This window comes from Peromyscus eremicus, chromosome 10 (genome assembly GCF_949786415.1).
Source record: "Peromyscus eremicus chromosome 10, PerEre_H2_v1, whole genome shotgun sequence".
NCBI lineage: Eukaryota > Metazoa > Chordata > Mammalia > Rodentia > Cricetidae > Peromyscus > Peromyscus eremicus.
In genome coordinates, this window is record NC_081426.1 from 47,392,884 (window position 1) to 47,418,481 (window position 25,598).

The window sequence follows — 25,598 nt, forward strand, 5'->3', positions numbered from 1 at the left end:
TCATCATGCTCTGTCCTCTGTATGTTTTCTTGATTGGCAGCTGGACCCCAGGCTTCATCAGACTCAGGAGTATTGAGGACTGTTGGGGTCCAGCTCCTCGATAGCCCTCTCCTAGGGTCCGTGGAAGAATGTAGCTAGAGTTTTCTTGCCTGGCCCACGGTCAGGACAAATCTCTCTCACCTGCCAGTCCCACAGCCTCAGATCCAATCAAGTAAACACAGAGACTTACATTGGTTACAAACTGTATGGCCGTGGCAGGCTTCTTGCTAACTGTTCTTACAGCTTAAATTAATCCATTTCTATTAATCTATACCTTGCCACATGGCTCGTGGCTTACCGGCATCTTCACATGCTGTTTCGCATCGTGGCGGCTGGCAGTGTCTCTCCGACTCAGCCTTCCACTTCCCAGCTTTATTCTCCTCCTTGTCCCGCCTACACTTCCTGCCTAGCCAATGGCCAATCAGTGTTTTATTTATTGACTAATTAGCAACACATTTGCCATACAGAACATCCCACAGCAGAAGAATCTATCAACCAGCTGAGAAGTCTAATCTTAAGGATGGTGGATGAATCTATATACATGAAACTCTTTAGTCCATACATTTTATTCTTCTTAGTCAGTTCTCTCTCTACACAGCTTCTTTTCTGCTCTCACACTTAGTTCCTTTCTTGCCTGATTCTCTCTACATCTTTCTGCTGTTCCCTCTAAGACTATCTTAACTCCTTAGTTCTGCCCCATCTTCCATCTCATCTTTCTAGTTCTCTCTCGTAGTCCTCCAATCTAGTTCTTCTCTAATCTAGTTTTCTTCCAATCTAATCCATCTCAGTTCTTTCCCCTCCAGTTCTTACTCATCTAGTTCTTCCATTGTCTTTTTTCTTCTCCATCCTTGCTCTGAAAATAAAACTGCCTTTTATCCCTTTGGCCCTTCTCTCTCCAAGCTATTTCTGCTCCTGTCATTTCTGGCAGGGCAGGGGAAGTGTGCTCGCACTAGCGACTTGGCAAGGCAACTTCCATCACAGATAAATGTAATTGTAAGTGGGAACCCTTTAGTTCTGAGTTAATTGTTAAGGGTGGGTCTAAAACTAGAGATAAGACTTTGAAAAGGAGAAAGTTAAGCTTAATTAGCACATCCACCAGGCCTTCTCAAGCAGATAGTCTGGATGCTTAAGTCTGTTCTTAGAGAATCTGAGATATCTCAGATAAGATACTTTCATCCATAGGGGATGGTCCTGGCTGGATGCTGCTAATGATAATTATAGAAAGGCCTAAAATTAGGGATCTTGGCTGCATTTCTGCACAGAAGGTTATCTAAATATTCCATTAGTAGAGGGGAAATTGGGCCCAATGGATGATCAACACACTGTTCTTAGAAAAGGAATCTAATGAAAAAGCTATGAAAGCACGCAAGAAATGTCATTGCAGGAAAATGACTAATATTCAAGAGCTTATATCTCCAAGACTCCTTGGGCCTTGGTTTGACCTCTGGAAGGCCCTTGGCTTCTTCCAGGTATTAGCTTGTCATAGTCAGCTGAAATCCTGCTTCATATTATTGCGTTTGCAGCACAGGTGCCATCCTTTTGGCACAGCTCTTGGAAGTAGAGTGTTCTTTCATTGAGCGGCACGTACTGTCTAGGTGTCTCTTCTGCAGAGTTAATAGCTGTGTCTGTTCAAGGCCTAGAGTCAGCATTTCACTGGGGGTGCAAAATGTGATGGTTTAACCAGATCTGTTTTAGTTATTAGCCACAATACTTTATATGTGTGTGTGTGTTGCCAAAATGTATATTCACACACCACATATATGCCTGGTGCCATGGAGGCTAGAGGGCTTTGGAACCCCTCACCTGGGGTTATGGACAGTTGTGAGCTGCCACGTGGGTGCTGGAAACTGAACTCGGGTCCTTTGTAAGAGCTGCAAGTGGTGTTACCTGCCGCGCTCTCTCCAGCCCCTAAGCTGCAATACTTACTAAATAAACATTTCCCCTTTACGGTGTGGTTTCTCAGTTGTACAATGCTTATTAGAAAGACGGGATAAATGTGTTTTCTTTATTTACCAGTTTTCAAGGCAATGGGTTATTTTCCCGTCACCCACAGTTGGGTGACTCTGTCCATGTATTCGCTTTAGTGTGTTCTTATTAGAAAAGGGAGCCCTGCTTGGTTGGACTGCTCTAGTGTCTTCATATCTCACACTGGAGTAGACTAGCCCCACCAGGCTTTAGGTTCTACTCTACAGTTGCCTCATTAAATGTTCCAGAGCATATTCATTGGCTAGTTGGGGGTTGTTTTTTTCCACACATGTCAGGTACCCCTGATCTTTGGCTTTTCCCCACACGAGTGCTGACACTATACAGATCTCCTGGCTGTTAAGTGGTCACAGCCAGTTGTATTTTGGGTTTATGGTAGATATCACCTAGTTTTGCTATACATGTTTTCCCTGGAATTTTGGTTTTGTTATTAGTTGGTCTGTTTTTTTATGTGATAATAAATAAGATTAAAAAAAAAAGCTTTAAACAAGAGAGATGACTCAGTAGTTAAGAGTGTACACTATACTTGAGAGAACCCAAGTTTGGTCCCAGCATCCATGTTGGGCAGCTCACAACTTTCTCTACTTCCAGTTCCAGGGAGATCCGATGCCTATGTCTTCACAGGCACCTGTACTTGTGTACTCATACTCCTGCACAGATAAAGACATATATCTGCAAAATTACAAATAATAAAAATAAGTCTTACAAACTATTCACGGCTACCAGCCTCCTCTTTCAGGAAGAGCTTGAGCCATTAGGGGTTAAGGTGCAGTTGAGAATAACTAGATTTGAACGTTTTGACCTGGACGATGAGATGGGTGGCAGTTTCCCTGAAGAATATTTAAAGTTTTAGGAAAGGTGCAAGGCACGTGAGGATGAGAGCAAGCTTTGTCTTAGTAGGTTTGAAGTGAGCATAAAATACCATGAAGTACGGAAATGTCTTGTTAAGAACTGTGCTTCTAAGCATTCTTAGACAGAGCTAAGTCATGAAACCCCAACACCTTGAGGGTGATCAATTCCATCACAAGTAGGAAAGAATACACTATTTATGGCAAAAACTACAGTGTGGAATACAAAGCATCCATCTGAAGAGACCTTAGTAACAAACACTAATAAATTACAACTTTTATGTATTTTTCATAAACAGGCACAACACATGGGTACATTGAACAGACATCCAAACTGCACGCACTTACATCGAGAGATCTGGTGCTTTGGTGTCTAGGTGTGGGTACCATGGATTTGGGGTATAATATGAGAATAGATTGCTAAAATCTGAGCATATTTCTACTTGAGACTTTAGGTAAACATGCTAAGTATTTGTAAGCTGCACATCCATGTGCTTTGTGTAGATTGGTTGCTATCATGAGAGGAGTGAGACCTTCTCCATGGTGAGCCAGTCTAGGTGTGTCTAAGGTGCATTACCCTCCAGTGCATGTGAAGACATCTGGTGTTTCCTTCTACACATGTGTTAGCATTGCATATGAACTCAAATGCCTTGTGACTTTCCACTTCTCTTTTCTCTTTGCCTTCTTTCCCAAAAATCTAGGCCTGCCTTCAGAGACCCGAGATCAGACTTGAGTCACTCAAAGAAGATATTAAGGAATTCTTTAAAATATCAGGTTTGTAAAGTCCCCTCTCTTTAAGCATCCACAGACTTTCGACTTCTTCCTCAAAACCGATATAACTTGGCTGATGGGCTTCTGTTCGGAGAGGATTAGAGTTTACACATTTTGATAAAATTGTGCAAGTACTCAAGGACACTGTAGAAATGACTGCTTTGCTTCCTACTCAAAGTATGTCCCAAGTGTGGTGAATATATCCTTACTTAGTTGTTGTCTTTTTACTTCCTGCTGAGGGTCTTCTCCGTCTACATTATTTTTCTATGCTTTGAAAGAAAGAAAGAGAGAGAAAGAGAGAGAGAGAGAGAGAGAGAGAGAGAGAGAGAGAGAGAGAGAAAGAGAGAGAGAGAGAGTGAAGGAAGGAAGAAAGGAAGAAAGAAAAAGAAAATCTTAGTTTTTGGACAGAAGGGTTGACCTGGCGTCAACACTTTCATGTGGGAGCTGAGATGCTAAGTGGCAGCTCCCCAGAATGTTCATTCTGCCTTTGCTGGCCAGCAGTTTGATGACTAGTTATCTGTAACTGCTTCTTTGTTCTGTCTCTGGCACGTACCAGATTCTTGTCCTTTTCCCCAACACATCCATCACAGCATCAGTTCAAAGGCACTGGCGTCCATTTAGCAGGTTGACAGAGGAAGAAGGCATTACTCTTAACTGGAGAAAACGACTCAATAGTTTTACTTCCATAGCAGTTAATGGTTGACAAAATTCTTTCACAAATAACCACGATGCCAACACTTTAGTAAGTTGGGGCTAGAGAGATAGCTCAGCAGTTAAGAATACTGACTGCTCTTACAGAGGACGCTGGTTCAGTTCCCAGCACACATATGGCAGCCCACAACAACCTGGAATTCTAGTTCCAGAGGATCAGATGCCATCTTCTGACATTTGCAGGCTCATGCACGAATTTTGGTGCATGTATGTACATTCAGGCACACACACATATGAAGTAAAATAAATACATTTTTAGAAGTTTAAACAATTACTCTGTCGCATATTTAAGACACTAATGTTTTGTTTTAACTTAAAACAGGTTGGGAGAAGAAACTTCAGAATGCTGTTTATAGTGAACTGAATGTGTGAGTTCTTTTCTGTCTATTTTGAGATACTATTTTGTTTAAGTAGATTTAGTTTGTATGTTCAAGCCATCCATGCTCAGTGTGACATTCATTGCCTGTTGTCTGCCAATCTGGATGTAGAACTCTCAGCTCCTTCTTTAGCACCATGTCTGCCTGCACACTGCCATGCTTCCTGCCATGATGATAATGGACTAATCCTCTGAAACTGCAAGCCAGCCCCAATTAAATGTTTTCCTTTAAAAAGAGTTACTTTGGTCATGATATCTCATCATAGCAATAGAAACTCTAACTAAGACAAGTAAGTTTGTGATTTTGTTTTGAGTCACATTCATAGCTATACTTGGGCATATATGGCCCATGAGCCCATTGTCTGTAAATGCCCAGACAATGTCTTAGTCTGTTTTGTGCTGCCCTGAGGGAAGACCTAGCAACTATATAAGTGGGCTGCTATGGTTTAAATGTCCCCTTCAAGTTCATGGGTGAAATGTAATTGCCACTGTAACAGTATTACCAACTGAGACCCTTAGGAGCCATTAGGGCACATGAGCCTTTCCCTTATGGGTTGGACTGGAGATAATGTGAAAGGCCAGGTTTGGCTCTGTTTTCCCAGTGAGCCTCTTACCTTCTGTCACCAGATTTCATTGTGATTTTTCTTTGGGCCGCCAACCAGCTCCCAAATAAAGACATGGAGACTTGTTATTATTAATTTGAGTGCTCGGCCTTAGCTTAGGCTTGTCGCACTAGCTCTTTTAACTTAATTTACTTTGTTTCTATTCATTTACATTTTGCCTTGGGGCTTTTTTTTTTTAACCTTTCTTTCATTCTGTATATCTTAACTTTACTTCTTCCTCCTTGTCTATCTGGCCCCTGGCATCTCCCTGGTTTCTCTTTCTCTTTCTTTTTTCAAGCCTAAATTCCTACTTACTCACCTATACTTCCTCCCTCACTATTGGCTGTTCAGCTTTTTATTAGACCAATTAGGTGCCTTAGGCAGGCAATGTAAACCAGCAGCACATCTTTACATAATTAAACAAATGCAACACATCTTTACATAGTTAAACAAATATTCCATAACATAAACAAATGCAACAACCAGATGATATAGGAGGATGTTGGCAGATGTTGGCACCTGGATGTTTGACTTCTGGGGTCTAGAACTGTAAGCCAGAGTGCTTCTGTTCTTAACAGATTACATTTTAGCCGGGTATGGTGGTGCACACCTATAATCCCAGCACTTGGGCGGCAGAGGCAGGACTAGTTCAAGGCCATACTGGTCTGTATAGCAAGTTCCAGGCCTGCCAGGGCTATCCAATAAGACCCTGTGTGAAGTACAAAACAAAACATTACCACTTACTACAATGGTATAATTGAAATTTCTATTAGATCTGGTGTACACACCTGAACTGTTAACAGATCCTCTATTTTGTTTATAGCAGGCACTGCAGAGGTAAGTTACTTTTTACCAAGAGAATTCATTATTGCGAGCTCAGTATGCTACTCAGCTGCCTCTTTCTGCTTCCAGGTATCCTTTGCCCAGTCATCCTTCTGCACCTCCTGAGCATCTCAAAGAGCCTTTGGTGTACATGAGGAAGGCACAGGTTGGCCACTGTTGATCTTTGTTTTCTTTTTCCATGCTAAGTAATGCAGTGCAGAGTATATTCTTATTGGCACAATATATATATACATACATATACATATATATATATATATGTATGTATATATATATATATATATATATATTCTTCATATAAAGACTGGGTGAGAACCTCTTAAGCAATGTTAATAATTCTTGCACACTCTGCCTTTTTATTTTTGGTAATCAAGGTTCATACCTGTTTAACTATAGTAACCATGGAAAACATTACATAGAAAGGAAAGGGCTTGAAGTTTGAAATAGCGTAAAGTCTTGTGTAACAATCTACTCCTCACGGCCCGTGAATTTAAAAGAATGGAATAATGCATTAAAAAACAAGCAAAACAAACATAAAAACCAGACCCAAACAAAAACCCTCTGTCCTTGGAAGCCTGTGTTACTGATATCATATTAAAAATACACACCGGGCAGTGGTGGTGTACGCCCTTAATCCCAGCACTCGGGAGGCAGAAACAGGCAGATCTCTGTGAGTTCGAGGCCAGCCTGGTCTACAGAGCAAGATCCAGGACAGGCACCAAAACTACACAGAGAAACCATGTCTCACATAAACAATATATATATACTGGGTTCTTCTCTCCAGCATGGCCTCCGAAATAGGTTGAAGTTATTCCTGCAGAAATCCTGTGCCCTCATCCCTCTGCTCCAGCAGACATGCCAATGCTTTTGTAGACGATGCTCTGCCGTGTCAGTTGCCAGCTTCACAGTAGTGTACATTAGCAAGATTCTACTTTTTATTCTCATTAAAACTGCCTCCAAACTAGATGCTGACAGAGACAGTGGAACAGAAATCTATTTATTTCTAGGTGGTGTCTCTAGGGTCAGATAATATTTATCTGTTTGTACAAAAGCATGATAATTAAATATATTCATGAGAGAGTCATATGGCTTTTGTTATAAAGATTTAAACTAAAAAAACCTAGAAAGGTAAGGTCTAAATATTTTTTAATAACAATTCTTTATTGATTTTTTGGGGAATTTCACATCACATACCTCAATCCCACTTACCTCCTGTCCCTCCATATCCGTCCCTCATTCCTGCAGCATCCCCCCCCCAAGAAAACTCCTCCAAAAATTAATTAAAAACAAAACAAAAAAACCCACCACCTCGCTTCTGTCTTTCCAACACCTGTTCATTCATCCTAGTGGCATTGGGAGCTGTGATGTGTCACGTGGTATACCCTTTTGTCCAATCAGCCCTACCAACAAAATGTTCATTCCAACGAGTCATGAGTCATTGGTCTGGTTTTAGGCCTCTGGTTTCTGGCACATCATCATCACTGGAGCCTCACTGGAACTCCTTTCAGATATCCTGCTTTTGACCTGAGTCATGGAGATCTTGCTGCTATCATTCTACAGAACCAGTCCCTCAAAAGCTCAAGCAGGTCATAGATGTTAGGGTGGGCCAACCCAAGGCCCAGAATGTGGGCCTGAGTGGACCACTCACCTCAGGCGAGGGGTGGAGCCAGCTCTCCTAGGCCCATGCTACCAGGTCCCCCTCTCCCAAACCTGTGGTGCGGGGGTGGGGGAGCTTTCCCATGAGGGGCAGGGCCAGCTCTCTTGCTGCAGTGTCCAGTCAGGGCCAAGACCAGAGCCAACCCAGCACAGGCCCTCAGATTTCAACATGCATGGTTCCTATGGCCCCCTATGTTAACATGGGCTGTGGGCATTAACACAGACCCCAGCTGCAGCAGAACCATGGACCCAGACATGGCCCTCAGCTGCAGCCCAGGACTAGATGTCCCCGTGGCACCTTGTGGCAGTGCAGGCCACCCAGATCTGTATGGCCCCAATGCAGCATAACCGTTAGACACCAACATGGCCTCAGGTGGCTGACCAGACCCCAGGTACCCTCACGGCTTTTGGTGATTACTGAAGCCATGGACATCAACACAGACCCTGGTTACCATAGGGCCACGGGCCCAGACATAGCCTTGGCAACAACTCCGGCCCAGATATCATCATGGCCCCATGTGGCAGCACAGGCCATTGAGATCAGCATGGCCCCATTGGTGGCATGGCCCTTGGACACCAACATGGCTACAGGTTGTAGCCTATACCCTAGGCATCTGTGTGGCACCAGGGGCAATGAACATCAACACAGACCCTGGCTACAGGACCATGGTCCTTGGCAGCAGCCTGGGCTCTGATATGATTTTTCAAAACAAAACAAAAAACAACTATTTTTCTTGAGGCAGGGTCTTACTATGTATGTAGCCCTGGCGAGTCTGGAACTTGCTGACCTCAAACGCAGAGATCTACCAGCTTTTGCCTCTGTAGTTCTGAGATTAAAGATGTACACCACCATGCCAGGATAGGAAAAATAGTTTTAAATCACAGGGTCTAACTATTTAGCCCTTGCTGGCCCGGGACTCACAATGTTGATCAGACTGGCCTCAAACTTACAAAGATCTACCTGCCTCTGCCTCTAGAGTGTTGAGATTAAAGGTGTGCACTACCAGGCCTAGGAGAAAATTGTAATTAATGAATATAGAAAATCATCAGTTTTAGCATCTGAGAAACAAAGTGCAGAGGTTAGCTTTCTGCATGACTGAAAGGAGAGATAGACATGTGTGGTAGTTTGAATGTAATTGGCTCCCAATAATCTCACAGGGAGTAGCACTATTAGGAGGTGTGGCTTTGTTGGAGTGGGTGTGGACTTGTTGGAGGAAGTGTGTCACTGTGGGGGTGGGCTTTGAGGTTTCCTATGCTCAGAATACTTCCCAGTGTCTCAGTCAACTTCCTGCTGCCTGAAAGATGTAGGACTCTCAGCTGCTCCTCCAGCACGACATCTGTCTATATGCCACCATGCTCCCCACCATGATGATAATGGACTGAACCTCCAAAACTGTAAGCAAGCCCCCCCCCCCCAATTAAATGTTTTCCTTTATAAGAGTTGCTGTGGTCATGGTGTCTGTTCACAGCAATAACAACCCTAAGTAATACAACAGGCAAATAGTAACCTCTAAAACTGCCAGCGGCTGACTCTGAGTGGTATCAGTTTGTTCTGTATATGATGGATTCTGTTTTCTTTGCAGACTGAGGACTTGTCACACAATAGCCTTTGGTCTCAGTGCAGTCTGACACCTGTGTTTTAGGACTAACAAAGGGAGCTTTACAAGTGTTTTTAACTGACTGCAAAGCAAATTAGAATAATATTATGAACTGAATCATGTACAGCAGAAGGATGGCCACAACTGAAGACTGACAAGATAAACACTGGTGGGGTGGTGGCAGCCTGAATTCAATGGTGTCATCGCTGGGGTGAAGTCTGACAGTTTAATACAATAATAAACTTGTGTATTGTGACCCACAAGCTCCATCCCCTATCTTTTGCCCAAAATATAAAAAATAAGTATCCATGAAAAGACTGTTAGAAGAATGTTCACAAAAGCCTTATTCCTATGAGCCCCAAACTAGAAATCACCAGGCTATCAGTTAGAAAAATAATTAATAAGCCGTGTCCTTTATGCTTATTTGGACTATCATTCAAAAATGAATAAAAACAAGCTATTAATACACACTATAGTATAAGTAAACCCCAACATATTATATTGAGTCGTATCAACTTTACATAAGGAGTGTATGCTAGGGTCTGGAGAGCTGGCTGAGAGGTTCAAAGCAATGGCTGCTCTCCCAGAGGTCCTGAGTTTAGTTCCCAGCAACCACATGGTGACTCACAACCATCTATAGTGGGATCTGATGCCCTCTTCTGGCGTAAAGTTGTACATACAGATAGAGCACTCTTATATAAACTAAATAAATTCATTTAAAAAAGAATATAGAATGTATGCTATATTATTTTGTCTTTTTTTTTCAGAGCTGAGGACCAAACCCAGGGCCTTGTGCTTGCTAGGCAAACGCTCTACCACTGAGCTAAATCCCCAACCCCTTTTATTCCATTGATAAGTTCTAGGATGGGGGAATTAATCTGTTCAGATTAATAAGGAAGTTTGAAGGTAGAAGTTTACAAGAAGAAGTATGAGGGATTTGCTGTGGATGACGATCATATTCAGTGTCTTGGTTATGGTTTAGGTTATACATATGTATCTATTTGTGTGAGCCCTGTGGAATGACACACTTAGATTATACATTTTCTTTTATGCAAAGTAGCTACATACTGAGGTAAGAATTGTAGTATTATTGATGGTATGTATAGGGATATACAATTGAATTATTTTTCACCTTTTATGTGTGAAAATTTTTATCATCTGTAAACAGTGAGGAATAATAAGTTTATGGCACAGGAAAATGATAGGAATTACTAAAATATATTTTTGGAAATAGTCATGCTTAATCATTATATATTGTCTCGGACCCTTTCTGCACTACAGGAGTTAAGTAGTTGCAATGGAGGCCCTGTGACCTGCAAAACCTGTAGTGTTTACCTGTTCTTTTGTTCCAAATATTTACTGCCTTTAAGATCATCTGCCCCAGCACCCCACTAGTGCCTAGCCTAGAGAACTTCTGAATAAGTGTCTGGTGAATTAATCGATTCCTTACTCATGCCCTATGAACTATCTCTTTCTATTAGTCAGGTCTTTGTCACTGTGGGAAGTACCTGAGAGAACCACTTGAGAAGGAGGATAGATTTATTCTAGTTCACAGTGTTGAGAGGTTCAGTCCATGATCCTCCAGCTCCATTGTTTAGTGCAGTGTTTGAGCAGAACATCATGGTGGAAGGTTGTGGGGGAACAGATCAGTTTATCTCTTGGTGGACAGAAATCACAGGGAAGAGGGGCCAGGGATGAAATCCATCTTTATAGAACAGATTCCTAGAGACCCAGTTCCTCCAACTGGTCTCTGTCTTCCACTCTCACCATTTCCCAGTAATACTAAGTATTATGTGTCTGTAAGGGCATAATCTACCAATTATCTCAGAGGTCTTATTATCCATTCACTTTTCAGATTCAATTAGCTGACAACAATAAAGCTCCTGCCCAATACATGAGCTTATGGAGGCATCTCATAGTTAAACTGTAACATTGCCCTCCCTGCTCCTAAAAGTTCACGTTCTTCTCATAAGGTGATAACATTTAGTTCATCTTCAAGAGTCCCCGTATTTTTAACAGTTTTATTATTGCTCAAACATCTAAGTCCAGATTGTCTTCTGAGACTTAGGAAAACTCTTCTGTGAGCCGTTATAAATTTAAAAAAGCAAGTTACCTGCTTACACAATGGTACAGAGTGAACAATTCTGTTCCAAAAGATAGGTAATCAGGTCATGGAAAGGAAGGGTCAAACCAAAGCAAGACTGTGACCCAACAGAATATCAATCTGTCATCTGGGACACATGGTAGTTTGACGTGAGCTCCAGATGCTTTGGGCAGCCCCACCTCTGCAGATGTGTCCAGCTGCGGTCCACATGGCTTCTCCCCTATGCTGGCTTCTCCCAGCCTACAGACATTCCACATTCCTGGCATCAGTTTATCCTTACTTAAAATCTGGGTGAATGCCTCTGTGGCACCAGAGCGCTTATTTACATTTTGTGTGCTTGCAAAGCCAGTATCCCGTGGATGACAACAAGATTGCCTCAACTAGAGTGACAGCCAGGCCTCTCTGAACTGTGCCTGCAGCAGCCTCTGCCTCCCTGGCCAGCTGAGCACAGTGACTCTGCTAGCAGGGCGCCCTGGCTCAACACACACTGTTGTCATGAGAAAAATCTTTCAAATGAATGTACCTTTTGTAATTTTGAGTTTGTAATAGGTGGGCTCTGGCCAATTCCTGAGATGCCTTCAAGATGTCTGTTCTATTGTCTGAATTTCAAATATCTGGCTTCTTTTTAATAGTGTGAATCTCTTAATAAAACAAACCTTCCTTAACACCAATTTTATATAGACGTTTCTGACCAAACTTCAATATTTGAATCTTTCTGATCTTCATTTTTTTTTCTCCTGTTTCTCACTATAAACCACATGGTCAAGTTTTGTCATTAGTAATGACCCCACTCCTGGTACCAATTTCCTATTAGGCTTTTCATGACTGTGACAAGTATCTGAGAGAACGACTCAAGAGGAGGGGAGGTTTATGGCTCACACTTCAAAAGCTTCAGCGCATGATCAGTTAGCTCCTGTGTTCTGTGGCATAAGGCTGTTGAGGAACAGATTTTCCCTCCTCTGTCAGATAGAAAATGGCTAAGAGTCAGGGGTCGAGGACAAGACACATCTTTATAGGGTTTGTCCCCAGTGACCTAAGTGCTCCCACTAGGCCCCACCTCCTATTTCCCACTATCTTCCAATAATGAAATTATATTATAAATCCATCAGTAATGGATTAATTCATTAAGTCAGAACCCTCAGGATCCAACCACTTCCCAAACACTATTGACCGACAGTTGATAGATAGCTTGTGGTGGAACATTTTGTATTCAAACCATTATTTCTAGAATATAACTAGAATATTTTCCTAGTTAATGCCAGTTAACAAAAAATGTCTTTTTTTCTGTATTTGCTGTCCATAGGAAAGCCAGTTCAGTTCCCTGTCCTGTTGAGCAATGTTCTCCAGTTTCCAGGGAGCCTTCTTAGTCTAGATCTCATGACTACCATTTTATCTCGTCCCTTCCTGTGTCTCATAATCCTTGACTCCTTCAGACGCATTTGTTGGCTGTTCAAGGCCTTAGTCTAATGGTACTTCTACTGTCTATTGCCTCCTCTCAAACTGTTGACAACTTTGGGGTCAGAAAGTCGCTTAACAATTTTGTTAATCATTAGTCCCAAATCATTTGTTTAACTTTTAATGGATTAATTTTCTGCCTGCTGGTAATTTTATACTTTTTACTTAGTATCTGCCTTCCATTTAGATTGTACCAGAACTTCGCCATGCTTGAATGACTTACAGTTCTACTAATGCCTCACTCCTCTTTAGTGTCTGTCGCTTACTTTATTGAGAATTTTGTGATTGTCTGATAAACTAAGCCATTTAATACATCGCTGTGACTCCCAGTTGCCCGGGAGGTGGAGCTCCTAATCTAAAGCTCTGCATGAGGAACTTTCACTCTCAGCCCTTAGCTTCCCCTCTGTGTTCTCCGTGTTGTATGACTGTCCTGTGTGCTCATCTGGGGCACTGTGTCCTTCTCTCCTGCATTATGAACGCTGTTTGCGCTTTGTCTTTCTGTCCTGGAAAGAGCTTTCTGCTTGCTTTGTGTCATCAAGATGCCATCCATTTTGTGAGGCTCAATTAAGGTGGCATCTTTTTTCTGATGTTGTTGTCCAGTGTCCCCGTTGAAAGGATCTGCCCCCTTCAACCCCACATCTCTCTGTTTTATAGCCCTTAGCATTAGCTGCATTCGTCGTTTCTGTACACACCCTTCTGCAGCTGTCTGCCCCTCAAAGGACACTTGAAGCATCCTTGCATCTGTTGCCTCTACTCTCCTGACCTCGATGCAGCAGGAACTCAGTTCATATTGAACTAAGAGTTTGCAGCTTTTCTACCAGTCATGCTTCCATAGTTGTGTAAGTTTGAACAACATTGGATTAAGTGAAATTTAAACGTGTAAAATTTTATCCAGTGTTATTTGAACTTCCATGATAGTGAAACCCCATTTCTGCATAAGAAGCCTTGGGAACTACTTTGGTACATTCAAAGAACGTAGTATCTGAAGAAACGGGTACAAGTGTGATGCTCGTAAGTGGGTCAGTTTTCTTTGAAACTAGTGCCAGTGGCACACAGAGCTCTAATGTGCCAGTGACTTAGTACTTCACATGTGGCCATTTGTTTAGTATCCATGGCAACTGATGAGGTGAGTCACTCTGCCTAACTTCACCAAAGCAGTCAGTGGAACTAGACCTGGACAGTGTGCACCAGAGCCCATGCTTCCTGGTGGAATTCATTTAGCCCTTATCTACTTGTGGAACTCAAAAAACACCATGTGTATGTCTATCAGCCTCCAAAATGCCCTATAGGACACCCTCCCAATGTCTGAAAGGACTTTTCACTGGGTTCTAGTTCTCAAAAAGTCCCCTTTCCTCTCAACTGTCCACTGCTGGGGTCCAAGACTTTAATATATGGGCCCAAGAACACTGACTATCCAAACTACAATACGGTTGATGTCAGCACTAAGGACAGTACCCGATTCAGAGTGAGAAGTAATCGGTGTTTGTTGAGTGAACTAATGAGGATACCGATCTCAACCGTCTTTGCCTTTTCTATGAACATCATAGTAATGTCTTTTCTTACTAGTGTGGATATTGCTCGTGAAAAACAATGATAGATTGTTCCTTTTGTTTCAGGGAAGTTGGGAAAAAAGAATCTTGAAGAGTTTAAATAGTATGTGCACTGAACTGAGTATCCCATTGGCACGAAAGGTAAATTTAACATTTTTCTGCGGAAGTACCTTTATTGTGAGTTAACTGAAAAACGTCACGAAGTTGTGCAGCTGTTAGGCTTGTTAGTCTTCATTTGCTGGTGTATCAGGTTTTTTTTTTAATGCAAACCGGTAAGTGCCAATTGTTTGGTTATGTCTTACACATACTCTTACTTTATATACTTTAGTGATTGTTATAATGAACTGATGCTGTAGCCTACTTAGACATTTGGCTGTTGTCTTAGTTACTTTTCTGTTGTTGTGCTAAAACAGTGTGGCCAAGGCAAGTTGTAGAAAGAACGGTTTGTCTGGTGCTTACTGTTCCAGAAGGGTGGAGTCCTTCACTGCCGCAGTGGGGAAGCATGGCAGTAGGCAGGCCTGGTGAACGGCGTAGCAGCCTGTAGCACAAGCAGGAATCAGAGAGCAAACTGGGAATGGTGCAAACCTTTGAACTCACCAAGTGCACACCCCCAGTGACATATTTGTTCAGTAAGGCCACACCTCTTAACCTCCGCAAATAGCACCACTAGTGGGGGGACCAAGTATTCCAATGCCCGGGACTTTAGGGGGCATCTCATTCAAACCATCACGCTGTAAAGAGTGAGTACACTTTAAAGATGTACTAAATGTAATGACATTTAGTCTTTGTACATTCTGAGCCAGTGAGCACAGTAGCACTATTCCTTGAAGGCCACGATGACTGCAATCTTGTCATTGGCAATATGATAACATCTTTCAGTACTAGTATAAGGAATGAAAAGAATAATTTGTTGTATCTCTGCGGACATGGACGTCTATTTAGATCTAGTTCTTACTTAATGGTAGGAGAGGTAGGAAGTGAGAGAAGAATCACCAGGAGTCTGTTCTGGATACTTTGGCTGCTCACAAGTAGAAAAGAATGAGTTTCCCTTCACTGCCTTCTCTGCCTGCCAGTTATCCTCCACTGTTGAGTAGATCAGGTGCATACACTTTTGATGAGAGCTAAGGAGAAGCCACTGAAGGCACCACCAGGGTAGTGTCTAGAAAAAACTTAGACGGGAACCTGTCTGCATGAGTAGTATGATTTGATACTGTCTTTCACATCAGAAGATCATGACACTGAGTCAGACGTCTTCCCTCAGCCAATCCTCTTGCCATGCGTTTCTGAGCTTGCTGATGGGTAGGAACTGTAGGATGTGGCTGTAGAGCAGGCAGTTCTTTGTGAGATTTCCTGGCCAGTCGGATCATTTCCCTTCTCTTCTTGGACTCATTGGCACCAAGTTCCAACTAAGCCATTGAGACTAGATATGTTTCAATCACTTTAAAAGTTAAGTGTAATTCCAAATAAGTTGTCCATGTGTAATTTGTTTATCATATGCTATGGTACCTTAAACTTTTGAATAAGTTACTGATTTTGAAACTACTTAAAACAAATTTTAGAGACCAGTTGGAGAACAGAAAGAACTTCTCAATAAATGGAATGAAATGGGAACTGATGAGCCAGGTATGTGAAGGATTTCCTGTAAGATTTCTAATTTGACTGAAATAACATAATACTTCTTTTGGAATATTGCAACCTTCCATCTCCACTAATCCCTGGATGTTTGATTTGCTGGTGTCTAGTTTGCAGCTCAAGAACTCCCAACTTTAGGCTGTGTTTCCCATTGCTTAGACAGCATTAAATCACTTTTCCCTTTTTTCAGATAGCACTTTAAAACATTTTTATACGAAAGTATGTAACCTTTCTGCTCCCTCTTCTGTGATGTTCCCTGAGCCATAGGGTAGGGTTTGTTAATAGATTTATCAATTGGGGAAGATTGTAAAGACAGAGGACCAGGAGATCTGCTGTGAGACTGTCTTCTATATAGGACAGGGAAGCTGTACCCATGAAATGATAGCAACATGGCAGGGTGGCCTAAACAAGACCTGAACAAGGACACCAATTGCTTTGCCAACATGGATGGAGAAAGATCTCATGAGGACCCCTCTCCTGGAGGAAGGACTGCAGATAGTTAATGTCTGCTGAGAGAATGAATATCAGCCTTCCCTAGGAGTACCCCAGCAGTTATCCAATGCCGAGTGTTCAGCCCTAAAAACATGCTTATGAGCAACACTACGTGGACGTGGTTGGTTGTGTTTATAGAATTAAAGAAGAAAGACAGTAGAGATCATCCATGAAGGGGGACTTGGAGCTAGAGAGAGTGGGGGGGGCAGTGGCAGGAGGTGGGTGGTGACAGGGATTGAAGTCATCAGAGTATGTTATACACATGTGCGAAATGTCATCATGAAGCCCATCAGTTTATATAATTAATAAACGCTAATGAAAATGAAAAAATCAAACAAGTAAAGAAAATGGATACAATAGCTTCCTGAGACTTGTCTTTTAGTTAAGTTAGAAATTCTGTAAGCTTATTTATACTGAGATGCTGAGGAGATTGACTAATGAAAAGTAAATTTCAAAAATTAAAGTGTTTTAAATTGTATTTTATCTCACTTTAAAGTTAATATACAGCCAGATTTATAAACATATAATGAGTAACAATTGTATACTGTAGATGCCTATAATTACGTGGACAGATGCATACATGGCTGCCCCCTGCTTGTGACCTCCACTACTAATGCTAGTCTGGGAACCGGGCGAGCAACATGCTATAATAGGAAATGTTGCACCTGAAATCAGAGAAGTTTAAAACAAGCAGAGGAATTCACTGAGAATGCATTATCTGTATTCTAAATACAGAATCCTTATTTGAAACTCTTAAGATCTTCTGTAATATGTTGTTTATGTTGTCAAGGACTGTGTTTTTACTTCTGTTCCCAGTGTTTCACACAATGTACAACAAATAATCAATACTCAATACATATGTGATCCATCTCTATGGAAACATAGTAAAGTGACATTAATATTTATTGGTCATTTCATATATTACCTGAAATTTTATTTAACTCATTCCAGATTTAAGCCTTTTTCGACCTGTTTATGCACCTAAGGACTTTCTTGAGGTATGTTCTGTTGGAAAGATATGCAAATAAGATGAGTATAATTGAAGACTGTGCATGACCCCAAATGGCTTTTTAACCTATGGTTTTGCACCAAGAATTATCATGTTTGGCAAGGGCAAATCTATACAAAACACTAACCAGGCTTGTTGTTTATTTTTAAAGGTATTAATTAATCTCCGCAACCCAAATTATGAAAATGGTGACTCGCTTAGTTTTAGGACTCATTTGGGTTTAATCCAAGTTCCTCTGAAAGTAAAAGACATCCCTGAACTGGTAAGTATAGACATTGAAGAATAAATGAATGTGTATTAGAAGATAACCACCAGAAAAACATTTTAGTGCAGCATGTATCTATTAGAAGAAGAGTCATGGACGCATTAAACAAATTTCTAGTGTGATATCTTTTTAGTTGGAAATATGTGCATAGAAAGAGCAAGTATGTATGTAGAAGTCAAAGCAAGCTCACATTGGCCTATAAATGTTTTGCCCATTATTTTAGTAAAGAGCAAATATTTATGAGGGAGTTTGCTGGGACGCAGGTGTCTGATGCATGGCTGTAAAAATGATTGGAACAAATTCTAAGATTTATAAAAGGATGTTTAAGAAAGCGCATGTCATTTCATTTAACCAACTTTCCTGGAGCCCAGAACATGGTGAGACACTAAGAGAAACTGCGTTTGCTCTGGAAGCAGATTTCCTGATGGTGGAGCCAGGTTGTCATCGCTTCTGTCACCCATTCCAAAGTAATAAAGGACACAGCATCGCCAGCACCTCTGTGGTGATGCTCTGAACTTTAAAGATGGAGAGGCCTTGATAAATAACCTAAAGCCAGAGAAGTCTGACCGGATGGGAAGTGTGGATGCAGGTGCGCAGGCCCACCCGTCTGTCGGCTCCACATCTTCCACTCTGTGATCTGCTGCATTGTGCTAGGTCCTGACTATTTCCTCTTGGCAGCAGGCCTCGTGTTATTTTGTCGGTGAAAGGATGAGTGTGGAGGGACATTTGAAAGGCTCCCGCAGGAGGACGTTGTCTCCGTTCTGATTCCCATGTGTAATAATGTCGTCTGCAGCCCAGATCCAGCCGGCTCCTTTGGGCGTTGTTGTTTTTTTGTTTTTTTTTTTTCCCCACCACCCTTGGTCTTGACCATGGCCTTGAGCCCTGGAAGGACACTTCTGATTTCATACTTCCTTTTAATTTCTGCTCCGAGAAGCCATCGTTGCTTTCTGCATTTGCTACTTCTGTTTTTCCCTCTTGACGTCTGTGGCATGCCTTTTCTTTCCTAAGTAGAAAGTGACTGATGAAGAAAGCAAAATGGAGGGGCTGGGGGTTTAGCTCAGTGGTAGAGTGCTTGCCTAGCAAGTGTAAGGCCCTGGGTTCGGTCCTCAGCTCTGAGAAAAAAAAAAGAAAGAAAGTGAAATGGTTTTCTTTGTAGAACCTTGGAAAGGCTCAAGGGTCAGAGACATCCTGAGTACCTGCCATGGCAACCCACAGGGCTGAGATTAGAACTTCTGTGGAAGACTATCATGCGGGGTTCCTTCCCACTATTCAGAGTCACATGACTCTCCCCATCCCCATAGAAGCCCAGAGGCACATTCACCAGAGATACAGACTCAGAACAACTGTAAGCTCAGAAACCTCTGATGTACAGTAGGAAGATGGAAGTCGTTAACACAGGGATCAAGTAAAAGTCTATGGAGTAGTGAGACTATGTTCTTACCTTTGCTGCTATGCTTTCTGACCCTCTACCAACTCTAGAACACCAGAAAAGCTGGTGAAGATTTGGAGAACCTTCTGTAAAGCAGAGTTGACTGTCTAACAGAGTGGCCCACCACACTCCAGGGAAAGTCTGTACTGCATAGCTCCTAATCACATGTTATACTGCTTTATTCTCAGACTTGAGTGGTGAACCTAAAACCCACAGATATTTGAACTGCTGCAATTTGAGAGCATGAGGCAATGAACTCAGAGACCAAAAGGAGAGGGGGATGGGGAGAAAACTGAGACTGAATGAGTATGAATATAAATTTGTAGAATGGCCACTAGTAGGTATTGTAGATATTTAAGGTTTGGACTTAGGGTGACATGAAGAGAATAGGCCACAGCTTGACCCCACAATAACTTAAATTTATAGAATGACACAAGACAGAAAACAGACATGCCAGTGTTCCAGCACTGATGTCAAAAATATATTCTCCTGGTGGTCTCAAGCTCTGGCTCCAATCCTGGTCTGTTTGGGGTCCTGGTAGAGTCTTTTCCCTTCTATTTTTTCTCTTCATTGCCATTTCTAGAAATTCCCCTTCTCTGTCTATGGTTAGAATAGTATTTGTTGGGCAAAATAACGATTGCAGGTTCTACCCTTTGGCCTATGATATCCCAGTCATGGATTTTGACAAGGATTATAGTACCAGGCACGATAGTCCCTCTTGTGGAACAGGCCTCAAGTCCAGTCAGAAAGTGGTTAGTCACACCATAGCGGCCATGCCTCGATTGCACCGCCAGTGGGCACATCTTGCCTGCCAGGTCAGTATTGTAGCCTGCAGGAGTGTGGTTACTCCTCATCTGCAGTCATTAGGACCAGTCCCTGCCATCCGTACACTGTGTCAGGGTGATTCTGACTCTCCCATGTTACAAGGACATTTCTTGAAATGGAGATCTAATATCTCTAAAAAGAGCTTGTGGCTAATTTAGTGGAGCAGCCAGATGGGACCAGACACTGGTGTTCAGTATTTGCTGGGTCAGGTGCTTTGATAAGTACTGGAGAGCTCAGTACTAAGAGACAGTCCTCATCTCCAAAGGACAGCAGGCTGGTAGGGGGATGGACAGTAAAAGAACAGTTTTACTATAGTATAGTATATAGTATAGTACAGTACAGTATAGTATATAGTATAGTACAGTACAGTATAGTATATAGTATAGTACAGTATAGTATAGTATATAGTATAGTACAGTATAGTATATAGTATAGTACAGTATAGTATATAGTATAGTACAGTACAGTATAGTATATAGTATAGTACAGTATAGTATAGTATATAGTATAGTACAGTATAGTATATAGTATAGTACAGTACAGTATAGTATATAGTACAGTACAGTATAGTATATAGTATAGTACAGTACAGTATAGTATATAGTATAGTACAGTATAGCATATAGTATAGTATAGTACAATACAGTATAGTATATAGTATAGTACAGTACAGTATAGTATATAGTATAGTACAGTACAGTATAGTATATAGTATAGTACAGTATAGTATAGTATATAGTATAGTACAGTATAGTATATAGTATAGTACAGTACAGTATAGTATATAGTACAGTACAGTACAGTATATAGTATAGTACAGTACAGTATAGTATATAGTATAGTACAGTATAGCATTAGTATAGTATAGTACAATACAGTATAGTATATAGTATAGTACAGTACAGTATAGTATATAGTATAGTACAGTACAGTATAGTATATAGTATAGTACAGTACAGTATAGTATATAGTATAGTACAGTATAGTATATAGTATAGTACAGTACAGTATAGTATATAGTATAGTACAGTATAGCATATAGTATAGTATAGTACAATACAGTATAGTATATAGTATAGTACAGTATAGTATATAGTATAGTACAGTACAGTATAGTATATAGTATAGTACAGTACAGTATAGTATATAGTATAGTACAGTATAGTATAGTATATAGTATAGTACAGTATAGTATATAGTACAGTACAGTACAGTATAGTATATAGTACAGTACAGTATAGTATATAGTATAGTACAGTACAGTATAGTATATAGTATAGTACAGTACAGTATAGTATATAGTATAGTACAGTATAGTATAGTATATAGTATAGTACAGTATAGTATATAGTACAGTACAGTACAGTATAGTATATAGTACAGTACAGTACAGTATAGTATATAGTATAGTACAGTACAGTATAGTATATAGTATAGTACAGTATAGTATATAGTATAGTACAGTATAGTATATAGTATAGTACAGTACAGTATAGTATATAGTATAGTACAGTACAGTATAGTATATAGTATAGTACAGTATAGTATATAGTATAGTACAGTATAGCATATAGTATAGTATAGTACAATACAGTATAGTATATAGTATAGTACAGTACAGTATAGTATATAGTATAGTACAGTATAGTATAGTATATAGTATAGTACAGTATAGTATATAGTACAGTACAGTACAGTATAGTATATAGTACAGTACAGTACAGTATAGTATATAGTATAGTACAGTATAGTATATAGTACAGTACAGTATAGTATATAGTATAGTACAGTATAGTATAGTATATAGTATAGTACAGTATAGTATATAGTACAGTACAGTACAGTATAGTATATAGTACAGTACAGTACAGTATAGTATATAGTATAGTACAGTACAGTATAGTATATAGTATAGTACAGTATAGTATATAGTACAGTACAGTATAGTATATGGTATAGTACAGTATAGTATATAGTACCGTACAGTATAGTATATAGTATAGTACAGTATAGTATATAGTATAGTACAGTATAGTATATAGTACAGTACAGTACAGTATAGTATATAGTACAGTACAGTATAGTATATAGTATAGTACAGTACAGTATAGTATATAGTACAGTACAGTATAGTATAGTATATAGTATAGTACAGTATAGTATATAGTATAGTACAGTATAGTATATAGTACAGTACAGTACAGTATAGTATATAGTACAGTACAGTACAGTATAGTATATAGTATAGTACAGTATAGTATATAGTACAGTACAGTATAGTATATAGTATAGTACAGTATAGTATAGTATATAGTATAGTACAGTATAGTATATAGTACAGTACAGTACAGTATAGTATATAGTATAGTACAGTATAGTATATAGTACAGTACAGTATAGTATATAGTATAGTACAGTATAGTATAGTATATAGTATAGTACAGTATAGTATATAGTACAGTACAGTACAGTATAGTATATAGTACAGTACAGTACAGTATAGTATATAGTACAGTACAGTACAGTATAGTATATAGTATAGTACAGTATAGTATATAGTACAGTACAGTATAGTATATAGTATAGTACAGTATAGTATAGTATATAGTATAGTACAGTATAGTATATAGTATAGTACAGTACAGTATAGTATATAGTATAGTACAGTACAGTATAGTATATAGTATAGTACAGTATAGTATATAGTACAGTATAGTACAGTATAGTATATAGTATAGTACAGTACAGTATAGCATATAGTATAGTACAGTATAGTATATAGTATAGTACAGTATAGCATATAGTATAGTATAGTACAATACAGTATAGTATATAGTATAGTACAGTACAGTATAGTATATAGTATAGTACAGTATAGTATAGTATATAGTATAGTACAGTATAGTATATAGTACAGTACAGTACAGTATAGTATATAGTACAGTACAGTACAGTATAGTATATAGTATAGTACAGTATAGTATATAGTACAGTACAGTATAGTATATAGTATAGTACAGTATAGTATAGTATATAGTATAGTACAGTATAGTATACAGTACAGTACAGTACAGTATAGTATATAGTACAGTACAGTACAGTATAGTATATAGTATAGTACAGTACAGTATAGTATATAGTATAGTACAGTATAGTATATGGTACAGTACAGTATAGTATATAGTATAGTACAGTATAGTATAGTATATAGTATAGTACAGTATAGTATATAGTATAGTACAGTACAGTATAGTATATAGTATAGTACAGTATAGCATATAGTATAGTATAGTACAATACAGTATAGTATATAGTATAGTACAGTACAGTATAGTATATAGTATAGTACAGTATAGTATAGTATATAGTATAGTACAGTATAGTATATAGTACAGTACAGTATAGTATATAGTATAGTACAGTACAGTATAGTATATAGTATAGTACAGTATAGTATATAGTACAGTACAGTACAGTATAGTATATAGTACAGTACAGTACAGTATAGTATATAGTATAGTACAGTACAGTATAGTATATAGTATAGTACAGTATAGTATATAGTACAGTACAGCATAGTATATAGTACAGTACAGTACAGTATAGTATATAGTATAGTACAGTACAGTATAGTATATAGTATAGTACAGTACAGTATAGTATATAGTATAGTACAGTACAGTATAGTATATAGTATAGTACAGTACAGTATAGTATATAGTATAGTACAGTACAGTATAGTATATAGTATAGTATAGTATAGTATATAGTATAGTACAGTATAGTATATAGTACAGTACAGTACAGTATAGTATATAGTATAGTACAGTACAGTATAGTATATAGTATAGTACAGTACAGTATAGTATATAGTATAGTACAGTATAGTATATAGTATAGTACAGTATAGTATATAGTATAGTATAGTATAGTATATAGTATAGTACAGTACAGTATAGTATATAGTACAGTACAGTACAGTATAGTATATAGTATAGTACAGTACAGTATAGTATATAGTATAGTATAGTACAGTATAGTATATAGTATAGTACAGTATAGTATATAGTACAGTACAGTACAGTATAGTATATAGTATAGTACAGTATAGTATATAGTATAGTACAGTATAGTATATAGTACAGTACAGTACAGTATAGTATATAGTACAGTACAGTATAGTATATAGTATAGTACAGTACAGTATAGTATATAGTATAGTACAGTACAGTATAGTATATAGTATAGTACAGTATAGTATATAGTATAGTACAGTATAGTATATAGTATAGTACAGTACAGTATAGTATATAGTACAGTACAGTATAGTATATAGTATAGTATAGTATAGTACAATACAGTATAGTATATAGTATAGTACAGTACAGTATAGTATATAGTATAGTACAGTACAGTATAGTATATAGTACAGTACAGTACAGTATAGTATATAGTACAGTACAGTACAGTATAGTATATAGTATAGTACAGTACAGTATAGTATATAGTATAGTACAGTACAGTATAGTATATAGTATAGCATATAGTATAGTATATAGTATAGTACAATACAGTATAGTATATAGTATAGTACAGTACAGTACAGTATAGTATATAGTATAGTACAGTATAGTATATAGTATAGTATAGTATAGTACAGTACAGTACAGTATAGTAGAGGTAAAGGCTGAGTAAAGATAATATATTGAGAGTTCCTTTTGTCAGGCTGGCATAGCAGGGAAGACTTCTGAGGAGGAACATTCCCTATGATTAATTTTGATGGAAATCTGAGAATTTGCTAATGTTGAATGACAAATAGTCCAGAGCAATGACATGGAAAATGGACATTCAGATCTCACATGTCATAAGTAAAACTCTTCATTTTGATTACAGAACCTAGTATTGAAGTGTTGAGTGGCCATAGATTTGTGTTTTAGTATCCAGATCAATGCTATTCTTAAACTGAGATTCATAATCATTAACAGTAATGATTCAGTGAAAGAAGAATCATAAATACATGGAAGACAGTGGTTGAAATGGAAGAATCATGAAACTCACCAACATACATAACAGATAATTTGGAAAAATTGAAATTAACTCAATTTTATGCCGGGTGGTGGTGGCACACGCCTTTAATCCCAGCACCCGGGAGGCAGAGGCAGGCGGATCTCTGTGAGTTTGAGGCCAGCCTGGGCTACCAAGTGAGTTCCAGGAAAAGGCGCAAAGCTACACAGAGAAACCCTGTCTCGAAAAACAAACAAACAAAAAACCCTCAATCTTAAAGGAAAGTGAAGTATAGCTCATCAATAAGAATAGTTATAAAGCACTGAACCAACTATTAATAGAAATATTTAATTACTTATAGAATAAAATAATATGATTAATATGGGGTTTTCTATGCTTACAAAATACA

The 25,598-nt window shown here is 39.1% G+C and overlaps 1 protein-coding gene across 1 annotated transcript in view; it reads left to right on the plus strand.

Annotated features, from left to right (window-relative positions):
• Positions 1–25,598, plus strand: part of Tbc1d19 (TBC1 domain family member 19) — a 124,798-nt gene that overhangs the window by 15,800 nt on the left and 83,400 nt on the right. Inside the window, exons 2-8 of the mRNA XM_059275878.1 lie at positions 3,572–3,644; positions 4,675–4,720; positions 6,243–6,318; positions 14,600–14,674; positions 16,093–16,156; positions 17,609–17,655; positions 17,818–17,928. Coding sequence (XP_059131861.1) covers positions 3,572–3,644; positions 4,675–4,720; positions 6,243–6,318; positions 14,600–14,674; positions 16,093–16,156; positions 17,609–17,655; positions 17,818–17,928 — 492 coding nt within the window. The remainder of the gene's footprint in view (positions 1–3,571; positions 3,645–4,674; positions 4,721–6,242; positions 6,319–14,599; positions 14,675–16,092; positions 16,157–17,608; positions 17,656–17,817; positions 17,929–25,598) is intronic.